General features: G+C 35.2%; 1 protein-coding gene across 1 annotated transcript in view; it reads right to left on the reverse strand.

Annotated features, from left to right (window-relative positions):
- LOC122630551 (disks large 1 tumor suppressor protein-like) overlaps window positions 1–14,640 on the reverse strand; it is a 263,281-nt gene that overhangs the window by 195,122 nt on the left and 53,519 nt on the right. The window contains 2 exon segments of the mRNA XM_043815157.1: window positions 8,839–9,015; window positions 14,495–14,596. Coding sequence (XP_043671092.1) covers window positions 8,839–9,015; window positions 14,495–14,596 — 279 coding nt within the window.

Consider the following 14,640-nt stretch of genomic DNA (forward strand, 5'->3'; position numbering starts at 1 on the left):
GACAAAAATATTTTTGATCGATCGACATTATAACTTTGTTGAGATCGAAGAAACTCACGTTGCACCGATTACGAACAATTGTAACATTTCGTAATATGAGGTAAGAAAAATCGTCGAACGCGATTAACACACGCCTCACGGAAATGTTCGTACACGACGAGAGACGAATTATGACTACTCGTAAAATTTTACGAATGTCCATGGTTATGTATCTATTCAAATCTTTCTATGTTGAATAAACACGGGTATATTGAACGTACGTATATACATAGATCATAATATGTACGTATGTACATTACGTTACGTTATCATGGTAGAACAGAAGATACATGAAAATAAGCGCGTGTTCGCAAAGATGTAAACACGTTTCTCTCTCTCTCTCTCTCTCTCTCTCTCTCTCTCTCTCTTGCTCTCTCGCGAGAATTGTCACTTCTTCGCTAATGACGTACATATGTAGATGGTAAAAGACGTTTGTTAGTTTTCCCGGACTCACCGCAGCCGGCTCGTTCAAGTTTTCGTAATTACTTTGAATGGCACCCCGCGGGAGGACTTTTAATTATTTACTTGCGACGAACAGCAATGCGCGCGCGTTTATTACTTTCAATATTCACATCTGTTTCTTTTCTCTCACTCTCTCTCTCTCTCTCTCTCTCTCTCTCTCTCTCTCTCTCTCTCTCTCTCTCTCTCTCTCTCTCTCTCTCTCTCTCTCTCTCTCTCTCTCTCTCTCTCTCTCTCTCATATATACACGTACGCATATACACAAATACACGCATAGACATGGATATATACAAAAAGTCTCTAATGTCCTAGTTAAACGCTTTAACCTTTTTATAGTCTTTAGAAGCGACCGAACTGCCGGATCGATCCTTGAACCTCTCCCACTTCTTCTCCCTATATACATATCATTCACCTTGAAGAGTGATAACATTTAAGATAAGAGAGTTAACGAAAGAAAGGAAAAGAAAACAAAAGAGAGAGAGAGAGAGAGAGAGAGAGAGAGAGAGAGAGAGAGAGAGAGAGAAAGAAAGAAAAATTTCGAATCGATACGCACGTTTAATAATATCTATTTAACTTGGTAATATTCACGACTCGATTAACGACGATTTCTCATTTATTTCCCACAATATCAAAAGATTATTAATGCGACGAGAGAACGATCGTCTGAATAACAAAATAACGCACGAACGAGTCTGTTAAACACATTGACGATCACGAAAGATTATTATTCGATGGGGAAAATTGAAGACACCGACGTCCTAAGTATAATAGATAACGAACGAGTAGTAGAAGACTGATAAAACTCCTACGTTCCTTATAGGAGATAGAAAGGTGACTGTTTGACGAAGAAAATGAGGCGACGTTTACTCTTTCTTTCTATCTTTCCCTCTTTCTCTCTCTCTCTCTTTCTCTCTCTTTCTCTCTCTTTCTTTATTTTCACACCAACACAACTACCATATCACAAACCACCACCATCTGATTCTTCTCGAGTGCCGTTTCTCGAGACGCTCGATTTGCCTCGAGACTGAGGTGAACGTGAGTAAAAAAGAAAATAAGAGAGAAATAAAAGGAGAAAGAGGGTGAGATGGAGACAGAGCAAGAGAAAGAGAGAGAGAGAAGGAGAAAGAGAGAGAGAGACATAGAAATGTAGAAAGGAAAGGGTAAGTGCACGAGTGAGTAAGGCGGAGAAAGATGAAGATGGAGAGAGATGGAGATAGAGAAAGAGAGAGAAGGAGAGAGAGAGAGAGAGAGGGAGCTTTAAACGGAGCTTTCATGAACGACGTAGTCGCGAATACTGTTGAGAAGCAAAGTCAGCGAGCTTGGCACAACGCCGGACAATCTCGATCGACGCTGTGAGAGAACGTTTCTCGTTCCTCTGGAAGGTCCTCTATCTCTCTTTCTCTCTCTCTCTCTCTCTCTCTCTCTCTCTCTCTCTCTCTCTTTTCTCTGTATCTATCTCTCTTTGTCTCTTTGACTCCCTCTTCTTTCCTCCAGTACCGTACGTGAGGACGAGAACGTAGGCGGCTACGAGCTGCCGAGGCGGACTGCACTGCCACCTCGTGAAAACTGCATCCACCCTCGATCCTCTCTCTCTCTCTCTCTCTCTCTCTCTTACTACGTCTTTCTCCCTCTTCTCTATACTCCCTCTCTGTCTCAGTCTTTCTCAGTGATCCCTCCAGGGTACGAAGGACGACAGCGACATCGTCCTTTGTTTCTTATCGCTCCAAAGCTACTTGCAATGCTGCTGTATCCATTCTGGACCAAAGGGTGAAAATATTCTCTCTCTCTCTCTCTCTCTCTCTCTCTCTCTCTCTCTCTCTCTAATCTCTTTATTATATGTGTAATATATATGTATATCGTAATCCTGAAATATTTCATGAACCTCAAATAAGTGTGCAAAAAGTCAACGTCCCATATTTTCTTGACTGTATTTCGAATTTTCGACACGACACCGTGACACGAATCCTACCTTTTTCTATGTATGTATGTATGTATGTATGTATGTATGTATATATATGTATATATGTATATATACATATATGTATGTATGTATATATCTGTGTATGTATATATGTACGTTCGTCTATCGAAGCTTTTTATTAAACTCACCGGTGACTTTTTATCGTGACTCCCCTGCGCTCGGTCTTTAAATCGTACACAGCGCATACGCTTTTTAATCAAGCCCCGATGAAGATTATGAAATAAATAGTTTCCTGCTACCTGTATAGCAATGTAAAGAAACGAAAAAAAAAGAAAAGAGAGAAAGCATTATAGAACGCACTCCTTTACGTACGGTCGCATGTAATGAGAAAGGAAAAGGAAGAAAAAAAAAAGAATATAATGAAAAAAATGAAAGAAAATTAAAAATAAAATAAAATTTTCGATTTTCTTTCTCTCCCTCCCCCCCCTCTCTCTCTCTCTCCCTCTCTCTTTTTCTTTTTTCTTCTTTTTATATTTATTTGTGAATCCTAAAGGGTCATTATTTTTTTTTCGATAGACCACACTCGATTTCTCACTTCGATTTCTAACATCGATATTTTAACCATGCGTAACTCGATTAGATTCAATTTCTCTGAAAATGAAAAGAGAGAAAGAGAGAGAAAAAACGAAACGAGACAAAACAGGAAAAAGAGGAAAGAAAAAGACAAACCCGAAAAAAAAGAAAACAGAAAAAAGTAAACGAATTCCGATGTCACCAACGAATGAATTTCAATGGATGCTCGAATAACTCGGCGAGAATTCTCACACGCGAACCGTCAACGATCCAGAAGAGATCGATCCTTTCATACTAAAAAAGTTTCTATATATCAAAAGAGATATGTTCAATGAACTGGCACGCGTTCTTTCTCTCTCTCTCTCTCTCTCTCTATCTATCTATCTATTTTTCTCTCTCTTTTCCTCATTCTCGGATAGAAACGTCAGATGACAGTCGATACAATACGAGCATTGTATTCTCGCATTCTTCCGCGTGTCCTAATACTTTTTAATTAAAAGCTTTCGTTGCGCTCTTTCTCTCTCTCTCTCTCTCTCTCTTTCTCTCTCTCTCTCTCTCTCTCTCTCTCTCTCTCTCTCTCTCTCTCTCTCTGTGTGTATCTCTTTTTGTCTCTTCTTCTATCCTCGTTTTTTTTTCGTGCCTTCAAACTCGCCACCACACGTATTTTCGAAAGTTCGTTTAAGCTGCATCGACGAAACGTTATCGGTGATCTACTTTTTTTATACAAGAAGAAAAGAGAAAAAATAGATAGAAGAAAAAAGACCGTAAAAAAAAGCTCCACTCGTTGAAGAAAAGAGTGTGAGACAGAGAGAAAGAGAGAGAAGAGAAAGAAAGAGAATGGAAGAAAGAAAGATAGAAAAAAAGAACAGAAAAAAAGAAAAGATCGATTTTACAAATTTACGAAAAGAATCGTAGTACGGATCGTAGACGTTTTTTTTTTTTCAAACGAAGAAATTGTTTCCTTAACGATTTAGGTTTTGATAAGTACGCGAAGCCTCATCGATACGTAGATTGATCTTACTTCAAGCTTATCCAGAAAACCGAAGCTTTAGAAATGATTTATCGTGGTCACGTTTCAAAGGTACACGCTCGCTCGAACACGATCACGCGAATTTTTAACGACGATAAACAGACTTCTTGAAACGTATTACGTTTAAATGCACACACGCACGCACACACACACACATGCATTCAATACATATATATATATATACACATATGTATGTGTGAATTTGTTACATGTGGCATGTGGTATAACAAACACAGCGGTAGAGAAATGAGCACTCGTTTCGTTTTATCTCAAACGTCAATATTTCTTTTCCTCGGGGCGAACAACTTTTCGTGCAACATGTTACATGCAAATTCGAGCCTAATACACTATCGTCTCATTTCGAACAAAGGAAGTTCATTCGATATTAAACGGAATTGCGTTCGTACTGTATTTCGAATCGATCGAAATTTCGAATACCCGATAATGCTTCTCATTAACAAGAGTAACATTTTCATATAGAATTGAGATAAAAAAAAAAAAAAAAAGAAAAGAAAATAAAGAAAAAATGTTATCACGGGAAAGTAAATATTTACAATTATCATACGATGACGTGCCTCAAAAGAAGCAAGTAAAAACGTTCGATAATAAGATAATATTAACGCACTTGTGTGCTCTTTTTCTTTCTTTCTTTTTTTACTTTGTTTTTCATTCAATATATCTTTCACGAATATTACGATGTTAAAATATCCTTTCCTGCCCGATAAGAGACGATTATCTTAAGATAGTCATATGAAATATTGAATAGCAATCGAATCAAGAAAACGATAGGTTTAGAAAATGTTTCATTTTTTATCGAGAGATAAAGAAACCTGTTTACATCGTTCTATCTATCGAGTAACTCGGTCGTTCCATCGAATCAGGAAAAATAAGGCTCGCGGAAGAAATCTACGATCGTTATTGGCAAACGATCTATCAGGATGCTTTGTACAAAGACAGAGAAAGAGAGAGAGAGAGAAAGAGAGAGAGAGAGAGAGAGAGAGAGAGAGAGAGAGAGAGAGAGAGGAGAAGAAACGCCGAAAATGGTATCTAGGTCGAGCCTGGGTTGCGTCTGGGTCGAACTCAGAGGGAGTTTGCCTTCAGGACGACGTTAAAACGTACGTACCTACGTACACACACACACACACACACACACACACACCTACATACATGTATACGTTCCTATATACGTAGATAAAAACGTGCGAGCTAGGAGAAAAATAGACGCGGAATCAACAATATATCTTATAAAGTCTCTTGATATTTTATTACTTTTCAAGTTTGTTTTACGATGATATATCTCTCGTTTCTCCGAGATTTTCTTTCCATCTTTAATACATGAAAACATTAAACGACACGTATTACGTCTTTTATGTCTTTTTTCTTTTCTTTTCTTTTTTTTTTTTTTTCTTTGATAACTCGACGAATATGAATTGAACGTATTACTATATCGCGAGGATATACGAGTTATATATTTTGTAGAAACTAATAAAAAAATATAAAATTTGTTTCTTTTTCTTTTTCTTTTTTTTATGCTTAAAGAAAAACGTTTTTTCTTCGTCGAGATAAATAATACACGATTACGTTGATATATATATATATATATTTTTTTTTTTCTTTGATCATGTGATAATGAATGAAAGTTTGTACGTTATAGAAAACGTCTTTATCGTCAAACTTCCTCCTAACATCGAGGCTTTAGCGAGTAACCTGCCATTCATAATTTATCACTCTCCATAAATAATCGAGGTACTAGGACACATTAATATCACGACACGGTCCTCCTACTCCGACTAAGAAACTTGATTTGCTCTTGATCGATTTACTCTCTTCGTTTACGAAACTTTGAATCTATTACTACAAGATGAAGTAGAAGAGAATGTAGAAGAAGAAGAGATGTACGAAGACGAATAAAACGATATCTAAGATGATATACTTTGAAGAATTTTTATTTTATATGTTAACGCGACAAAATATATAATATTATTGCCTCGTGTAGAAATTTATCGAATAAATGCATCGTGTGACTCTTTTTCAATTTAAATATATACATATACATATACATATATATATATATATATATATATATATATATATATTCACATATATACATATTTATATATTCATATATTCATATATATATATATATATTTTTTTTATCTGTATAAATTGAAATGTATTAAAAACATGATGGATATAAACATGTATATTATATTATAGAGACATATAGATAAATATGTATATAAGTAATACATTTGAAACGAATTCACCAAAAGTCTCGCTTCATCCACAAAAGGGGCCATCCGTCTAACCGCTAACCGTGCGATTCTTCATCATTCGATACGTACTCAGCGAGCATGCGATATCACATGATGCAACGCGCGTTACGAATCCGTTCGGATCAGTGGCGCGTAACTCTTTTAAGCCGATGCTTACCGAAGAGGAATGAAAATTTGCATTAATTTTCACGATCGGCCACGAGCAAATTCTCACGTTCGTTTCGTGCGTGCTCTTTGATCGAACGGGATTAGAATTTTTCCCGTAGCGTAGATCACGATGAAAATATAAAATATAAAATATAAAGAAATAATAATAACAATAAGATTATTATTTTTAATAATGATTATTATTATTAATAATTATTATTATCATCTTTTTATCATTATATTATCATTATTATTATTACATATATCATTAACATATATATTACTATCTATATACATATATTATTAGTATATTGTTATTATACAATACGCCTTCGTTAAATTACGTTTTAATAATAATAATAATAATAATAATAATAATAATAATAATAAAATGATCAAGACATAATTATTTTTACGCGTTAATTCACAGATAGGTGAATTGTCGTATCACGATGTATTACAACTTTTCAACTTTCATGAATTACGAGGTACTCGTAAATATGTCAAAGATAAGAACGGACAAGCCATTGTCGAATGCGTCTCGGTCACGTTTAACGATTGCCCTTTACGAGGCCTATAAAAGCGAAACGTATTTCGATTTTCTGTCTCGGTCGTCTTCTACTACCACTGACCCTTCCTACCCCACGCAGCGAATCGACGTTTTAAATGTCGGACAAAGACTCTCTTTGACGATCGTATACTTCGTCGTATATATTTTATTATATCTAATAATTATAATTAAATCAAAGCCGAAGAACGTTCTTCTAAATCTTCGTAAAGTCGAGTTAACCAAAAATCTCATTGTATTTATTATATTATTGTTTATATATGTAACGCGCGCTTATAATCTCTCTCTCTCTCTCTCTCTCTCTCTCTCTCTCTCTCTCTCTCTCTCTCTCTCTGTCTCTTTCTCTTTCTCTTACTGCCTTTCAAATGTTCACGGAAAGAATTATTTTAATCCGACTTGACCTTGAAACGATCTATGTATTTCTCTTTTACGTAATTCACATATCGTAGTACGAATTGTCGTGATACAAACTACTACTACTATTACCAGTTTTACTACTACTACTGTTATTACTACTACTACTACTACTACTACTACTATTACTAATAACTACTGGTCTCAATATTTGAAGCGATGTTTACCAAGAAAATTTATCGCTCGATGTTATACCACGTCGGAAAGTTTGAAATAAATCAATCGACTTTACGAATTGGAAAGAGCTACACGCGAGTTGGTTAACGTTCCGTGCGAATTTATGAATGGAGACTAAAAACACTCGAGGACACGATTTCGATCGGTTCCTCGTTGAATGTCTATATTTATGAAAAGCTATTGTAAAAGTTGTTCGTTTAAATCCACAACGATTTTGTCGCGAATATTTAAAAAATGAAAAAAAAAATTATATATACATATGTTATTCTTTTTGTTTTTATTTATTTATTTTTTTATTTATTTTTTTTTTTAACGAATGATTTTCCACGATTTGTTATAGAAGAATAACCTTTAAAGAGTGTCGAAACAAAGACGATAGAAAGTAGGAACTGCGTTGCAAACGAATCGATACTTTACGTTGCTAACACCGATTCGAATATGAAAAAGTGCGAACTTTGTTTCAACTATTGGACTACATATAAAGTAAAATATTTAGCGAATAGTATTTCTATGAACGTAGCACAGCACAGATATTATAAAACTGTGATATAACGTGGAGTGGAAATTTAAAAAGAAAGAAAAAAATAAAAGGAAAAGAAGGATGAAAAAAAAAAAAGAAAAGAAAAGAAAAATAGAAAGAAAGAAAGAAAGAAAGAGAGAAACAATAATAATAAACCAAAGAAACGCAAGTACGCACTTGAACGCGAAAATCTTTCACGGTGCACGGTATGCAGTTCGTGTTCGCCGAGCTGCAAAGTCGCGGCTGAACTATTTTGTCCACGTGTGTTGGGGACGGCAATATCGTATAGAAATAGTAGAAATCTTCTTTATCGTGGTAACGATGCCACTGCGGTCTCGGTGAAAATCTCGAAAACTTTAGCTTTGTTTCGTGGCATTGTTTCATCGACTGTTGGTAAGGAAGATTACTACTGATCCACCTTATAGTTATGAGAATGTTTTAAGAGATATCGGATGTTGGAAAGTAGAATAAGTTTCTATATGGTTTTCGTAGAATCCTCGTAGATGGCGAAAACATTCCAGTTTACGGCGCATGCGCGTTGATATATTTCCTACCCTTACCCCTTACCTTTACCCTTACCCTTACTACCTCAGCGAATTTACGACTCGTATATGTGTGTGTGTGTGTATGCGTTTATTGTGTATTATAAATTGATGAAAAAAAATGTAATTTCGTGGAAAATACGAGTCTCATATATACAGATGATGATCCTACCTTGTTCAATGTTTCATGAGTGGTAAGTATGTGTTGAGTAGTAGCATCAGGATGAAGAATACGTTCGACCGAATTTGGTCTAGGAACTCCATCCAACTGGCTTCCCTCTTTCACCTGCGGTGGTGACGGTGGTGGTGGTAATTGTTCCTCCACACCTCCCGCGTTGTAACGTGTTTTCTACGTAAAAAAAAAAGGAATTGTTAGATGACATATGCAAGTATCTACGATGGTGAACGTTCATGTTTTATATGTTTGATTAAACGTTGTCAAGCGATTGAAGGGTTAACAGTTTATTTTCTTCGACGGATTTTTCTTTCAGGGACCAAACAACGCGTTGACAAAGCCGGATAACATTTTCTTTTTCTTTCTTTTTCTTTTTTTTTTTTTTTCTTTTTTATCAAAAGGCGCAAAATAATCTGATAGGGCGTGTAAACATTTTAATAAAAGAGAAAATATAGACTCATCGACGTTACAATACGTTCGTGACATGGTGTTCGATCGATCGTTGTGCTATCGGTTTAACACTCTGCGACACTGTGATCGCGTTAAAGAATTATTACCTGAGCACGAGCGAAATAACATTTTCAATGACCTTGCGTCGTAACGTGAGTAAAAAAAAATTTTTACAAAAAAGGACATAATACTCACATATATATATATATATATATATATATATATATATATATATATATTGGATACGCTTTAAGAGGGTTAAAACTTATTGGAACGTATCTAAGAAGGAACGATAGTAAAGTAATACGATTATATTAGACGAGAAATCTAAATACCACGCGTTCGCGTGAGTTGATCGTTCGATGTGTATATATACGTAGATATGTACGTACGTGTGTATATATTTATCCTATTTCGGTCGACCGATGACCGATCGTCGTATATAAACAAATACCAATCAAATCGTTCGCTGCGAAAAGCGTAACGACTATGTAAACACGATCGAAACGATTTCACGGTAACGATCAAACTACAAATTTATAATATAATATTTAAGTACCACTTACGTATGTTAATTTTTACTGTAATAATTAATAATCGATCACTGAATGTAAAATATATTTTCCACGATTATTTACAAAGAATATATTACAAATTGAAATGAGACCTGAGAAATATCGTATAACGAGTATCGTACCTTAACAGAACGATTAACGCTATGATTAATTCTTAATGGAACGTTCAAAAATATCATTGTTACTATTTACGACGAAGAATTTAAATAAGTACTACGTCGTTGTTCTTCCTGGGATCGTCGTTGACTAAGAAGTAATCTCGATATCGATGTCTGTCTATGCAGAAGCTTAGAACTTTAAAAAAAAAGCGTGCTAATCTAGAGAAATCCCGGATTTCGTTTCATTATCGTGCTTATGACAGGTTTCGGATCACGATTGGAGAAGGAGTAGGAAACGTTGAAATAAAAAACGAAGAATATATTCCCTAGAGAATAGAACAAAACGTGTTGTATACGAAGATGGGCCTCTCCTACATCAACCCCTATCCCTTCCCACCCTCCTCCATACATATCGTCGTTAAACTTTTGTTCTCCTTTCTTTTCACTACTTTCATTTTCCGAGAGCGGGCAACGAGTGCAAAAAAATCGATAAAAAAAAAAAGAAAAAAAAAAGAAAAAAAAAAGGATAGAAAAAAGAAAAAGACAAGGACGTAACTTTCGATTATTAAGAGAGAGAGAGAGAGAGAGAGAGAGAGAGAGAGAAAGAGAGAGAATATAAAAAAGGGAAAAATTTGTAGTTCACGTTGTGAACTTACGTGATTCCAGGAACAGCAACCACAGAAATCATCACAGTGGTATTCATCGAGATCATCATTATGAGCGACGTACGCACGATGTTCGATGGAATTTTTCAAAGAGTATCTACGTTGTTTAGCTCTTCGTTGTTTTTTTACCCTTGCGGGAACCACGTACATATAATCGCTAAATCGACGTCTCGAGTGATGTACGATTGAAACCCAGTCGATCATGATTGAAAAGAACGTTGCTAAAACTTTGTCTTATCAAGGAAACACTTTACATGTCTGTACAACACTTTGATATATCTACGTATTGTTGAAAATTTATGGAATAGTTGAAAATCGTGTAAGGAATATCGGAACTATGGTTTTAAAACGAATATTTTCTAGACTTCGAGTCCCTTCTATTTAAAAAAAAAAAAAAAAAATTCGCTTATTTTTTTTTATCTCTCTCTATATTTCTTTCTTTCTCTCTCACTCTCTCGATTGATCGTGGAAAGGAAAATCGAACGAAGTGACAATAATAATAAGAATAAGAATAAATAATAACAGTAATATTAACGATAATAATGATAAGAAGGATATGAATAAATAATAATAGTAATGATAATAAATAATAAAGAGAAAAAAAAGGACGAAGAAAAAAAGAAAGATGGAAGAAAAACAAGGAAGAAAGATAGAATATTTTTATTTAAAGAGATCGTTTTTAATGAGAAAAATTCTTTGATGAAATAAGTCACGAAGGAAAACGATGCTACAAAGTGGCCTTTATGAAAGGTAATATCGAAGGAATTGCGAAGATACGTCACGAATTTAAACACACTTTCGCTTCGGTTCTTCTATTCCGCAAACGTGCTGCGAGTATTGAACGATATCCATTTTCTTTAACTACGACGATTTTTATCCTGACTGAATAAGGAAATAATAATAACCATAATAATAATAATAATAATAATAATAATAATAATAATAATAATAATAATAATAATAATAATAATAAATAGAAAAAAAAGGGAAAGCATAAAAAAAGATCAACTCGTAGATATTCTTTCATCTTTCAAGCGAGAACCCGGCTCCGTCCGTCTTTGGCACGCGGAAAAGTGGCAAAGAGCCGAACAAAGGCAATGACGAACGTCTTTTTCTATTCCCACTTTTCCTTCTCTTTCCTTCGAATGTGGGTTAAAGAGACTGTCGAGAAACAGCTGACAATTATTATCTCGTCGTTCTCCTTCACGTACGTCCTCTAGAATTATTTTTACTATTCTTCGGAAAGAAGAGAAAAGCACAAAAAAAAAAAAGAGAGAAAAGTAAAAGAAAGATAGAAAGAAAAGAAGAACAACGCGAAAAAGAAATTAAAAAGAGAGAGAAAAAGAAAGATAAAGACAAACAAAAAAAAAAAAAAGAAGAAAAAGAAAATGGGAGGAGATAAAATGTAGAAACAGCTCGGTTATATCCGTTACAGTCACCGTCAAATATGTTTGTTGGTTTGCATTTTACGTGGACGCAAAGCATCAAGCGCCAAGTTGACTCGCGGGAAATTTCAAACTGACTCAGAGTTCGATTTACACACACGTTTCTTCTAAGAATATCAAGCAACGTCGTGTATGCTTCTTTGTTTACACGGAGGTCATCCGAACTTGAAGGAACATAGTGAACTATATAGAACTATATAGTCGTTTCGTTTTTCCTATCCGTCGATGATATTTCAGAAAGATTTACTTCACTCTTTCTTGTAAAAAAAAAAAAAAAAGAAAAGAAAATGTTCGCGACGCGAGATGGTCCCCTTTGTTTGTTCACGATCAACGAGAAACGACGAATAAAATCTTGCGAACGTAGGACGTTTAATGGATCTCCAATCGAAAACACAAATTCCTTCTATTATACAAACATCCAATATCAATCCACGTCACATCGTGAATCGTAAAAAATGTTTACGCACGAGGGAAGGAAAGCGAAAGGAAAAAAGAAATAAAAGGAGAAAGGAGAAAGATCGCAAGTGAGAACATACATATACATAGCGAGACGAAAAAAAAAATCACTGTCTTGTTAAATGATTCGTAGGAGTCCAAAAAAAAGAAAAAAAAAAAGAAAAAGAAAAAAAGAGAGAAAATCACATCTTTTTGTTATTAGTAGGGTGAAAATTAGGACGAGGATTTTGCGAGACGTGGAAGGGGAGAGAAAGAAAGAGAGAGAGAGAGAGAGAGAGAGAGAGAGAGAGAGAAGAAAAAGAAAAAGAAAAAGAAAAAGAAAAAGAAAAAGAAAAGAACAAGAAAAAGAGAAGAAAAAGAAAAGGAAAACGTAAAAAAAAAAAAAAATACAGAGAAAAAGAAAAAGAAACAAAACGGGGATAATATTCGACGACGACGTTTGTTCTTTCGACGCGTGAGAAATATAGAAATGAAGAAAGAGGTAAAGAGCGTACGAGTTTCTCTTTCGAAGGGATAGACGGCGTCGTCGGTACTACTACTGTCGTCGGAGAAAATCCTCGACGTCGACGTCAACGTCGACGTTGACGTTTGTGTCGGTGGTGTCTCTCGATGCTCCTACCAAGGCGGCATTGCCGTCGCTGCCATCGCCGTCTAATTCCAACACCTAATACCCTCCTTTTAAACGGGCTCCTCTTACTAAATCACGCAACCTTAATGAACCCTTCTGCCGATCCTGCTACTAAATCGAAATCTATCTTTCTCTATCCTTCTACCTTCGACGTTTACTTTTTCTTTTCTTTTCTTTTCTTTTTTTATACCTCTTTTTACCTTCTCTTTTCCTTTTTTGTTCTCTCTCTTTCCCTTTCCGTCACCTCGAAGAAATATTTTTCGACTATTACTTTCTTTTTTCTTTTATCTCTTTTCTTCTTTCTTTTTTATTTATTCCTTCCTTTTTTCTTTCTCTCTCTTTCTCTTTCCTTCTAAGTAAAAATTTCATAACCTCTTAATAATTATTTTTCCAATTAAAACGTCGAAGCCTTTTTTAATAACTTTCTAGAATTTTAAATTCGAAATGATATCTTTTAAAAAGATTACCTCGTACGGGCTAGGTCGTTTAATTAAGTTTCGATTTAATGAGATGACTCCAGATCGGATCGATCTTCTCTTCTCTTCTCTTCGATGAAGCCTTTGGAATATTCATGATACTCGTTAACGACGGATCTTCTCTTCGATTTGATTCCTTTTTTTTTCTATTTTTTTTTTTTTTTCTTCCCATTCCTCTACCCCCGACGAGCGAAAGCACGTATAAACGTTATATATTTATGCGGATTACGGATTAATACTCTCAGAGTTTATCGAGCTTGATAATTCGAATCACTCGGGTAAGAAGAAACCATCGGAAGGTAATATACCGATAGTCGGTATGTTAGGAATCGTATCATCGATCGAGTTCTTGTATCTACGAGAATTATCAACGTGGAGAATTGATAAAAAAAAGAAGCCGATGCAAGTGGTTTTGCTTAGATAATAAAAAGAAAAAAAAAGATAACACAAAAAAACATACATACACACGCATACAAACAAACAAAAAGTGATAAAGGAAAATAAAATTTTAAATCCTAATCTTGCATTTTGGATGCATGCTGCGATGAAAAGACAGAATGCGGTGAGGTATAGAGATATTCATATAGATAGAGAGCTAGAGAGAGATATAGACAGAGATAGATAGATAGATAGATAGATAGATAGATAGATAGATAGAGAGAGAGAGAGAGAGAGAGAGAGAGAGAGAGAGAGAGAGAGAGAGAGAGAGAGAGAGAGAGAGACTATCGAAAGGATTTTCGAAAAAAAAACCTTAGAAGAATGTGGAAAGAAGAAAAGCACTTTGGGGTAATTTGTTAGAGAAGTGTGCTCGTGTGAGTCGATTTTAAGAAGTCTGTCGTACACGACCATCGTTTACGAACCTGATTCTCATCAATGGGACCTGGAACGTCAGGTCTGCTCGACCTGCGGCCGTAAATGTTCAACAGAGTCTGGGTCAACGGGAAGGCCGAGGCTGGACCGTCCTGAAACGATCAAATTCTCTCTCAAAAACAAAAAAAAAGAAAAA

This window comes from Vespula pensylvanica, chromosome 1 (genome assembly GCF_014466175.1).
Source record: "Vespula pensylvanica isolate Volc-1 chromosome 1, ASM1446617v1, whole genome shotgun sequence".
Classification (NCBI taxonomy): domain Eukaryota; kingdom Metazoa; phylum Arthropoda; class Insecta; order Hymenoptera; family Vespidae; genus Vespula; species Vespula pensylvanica.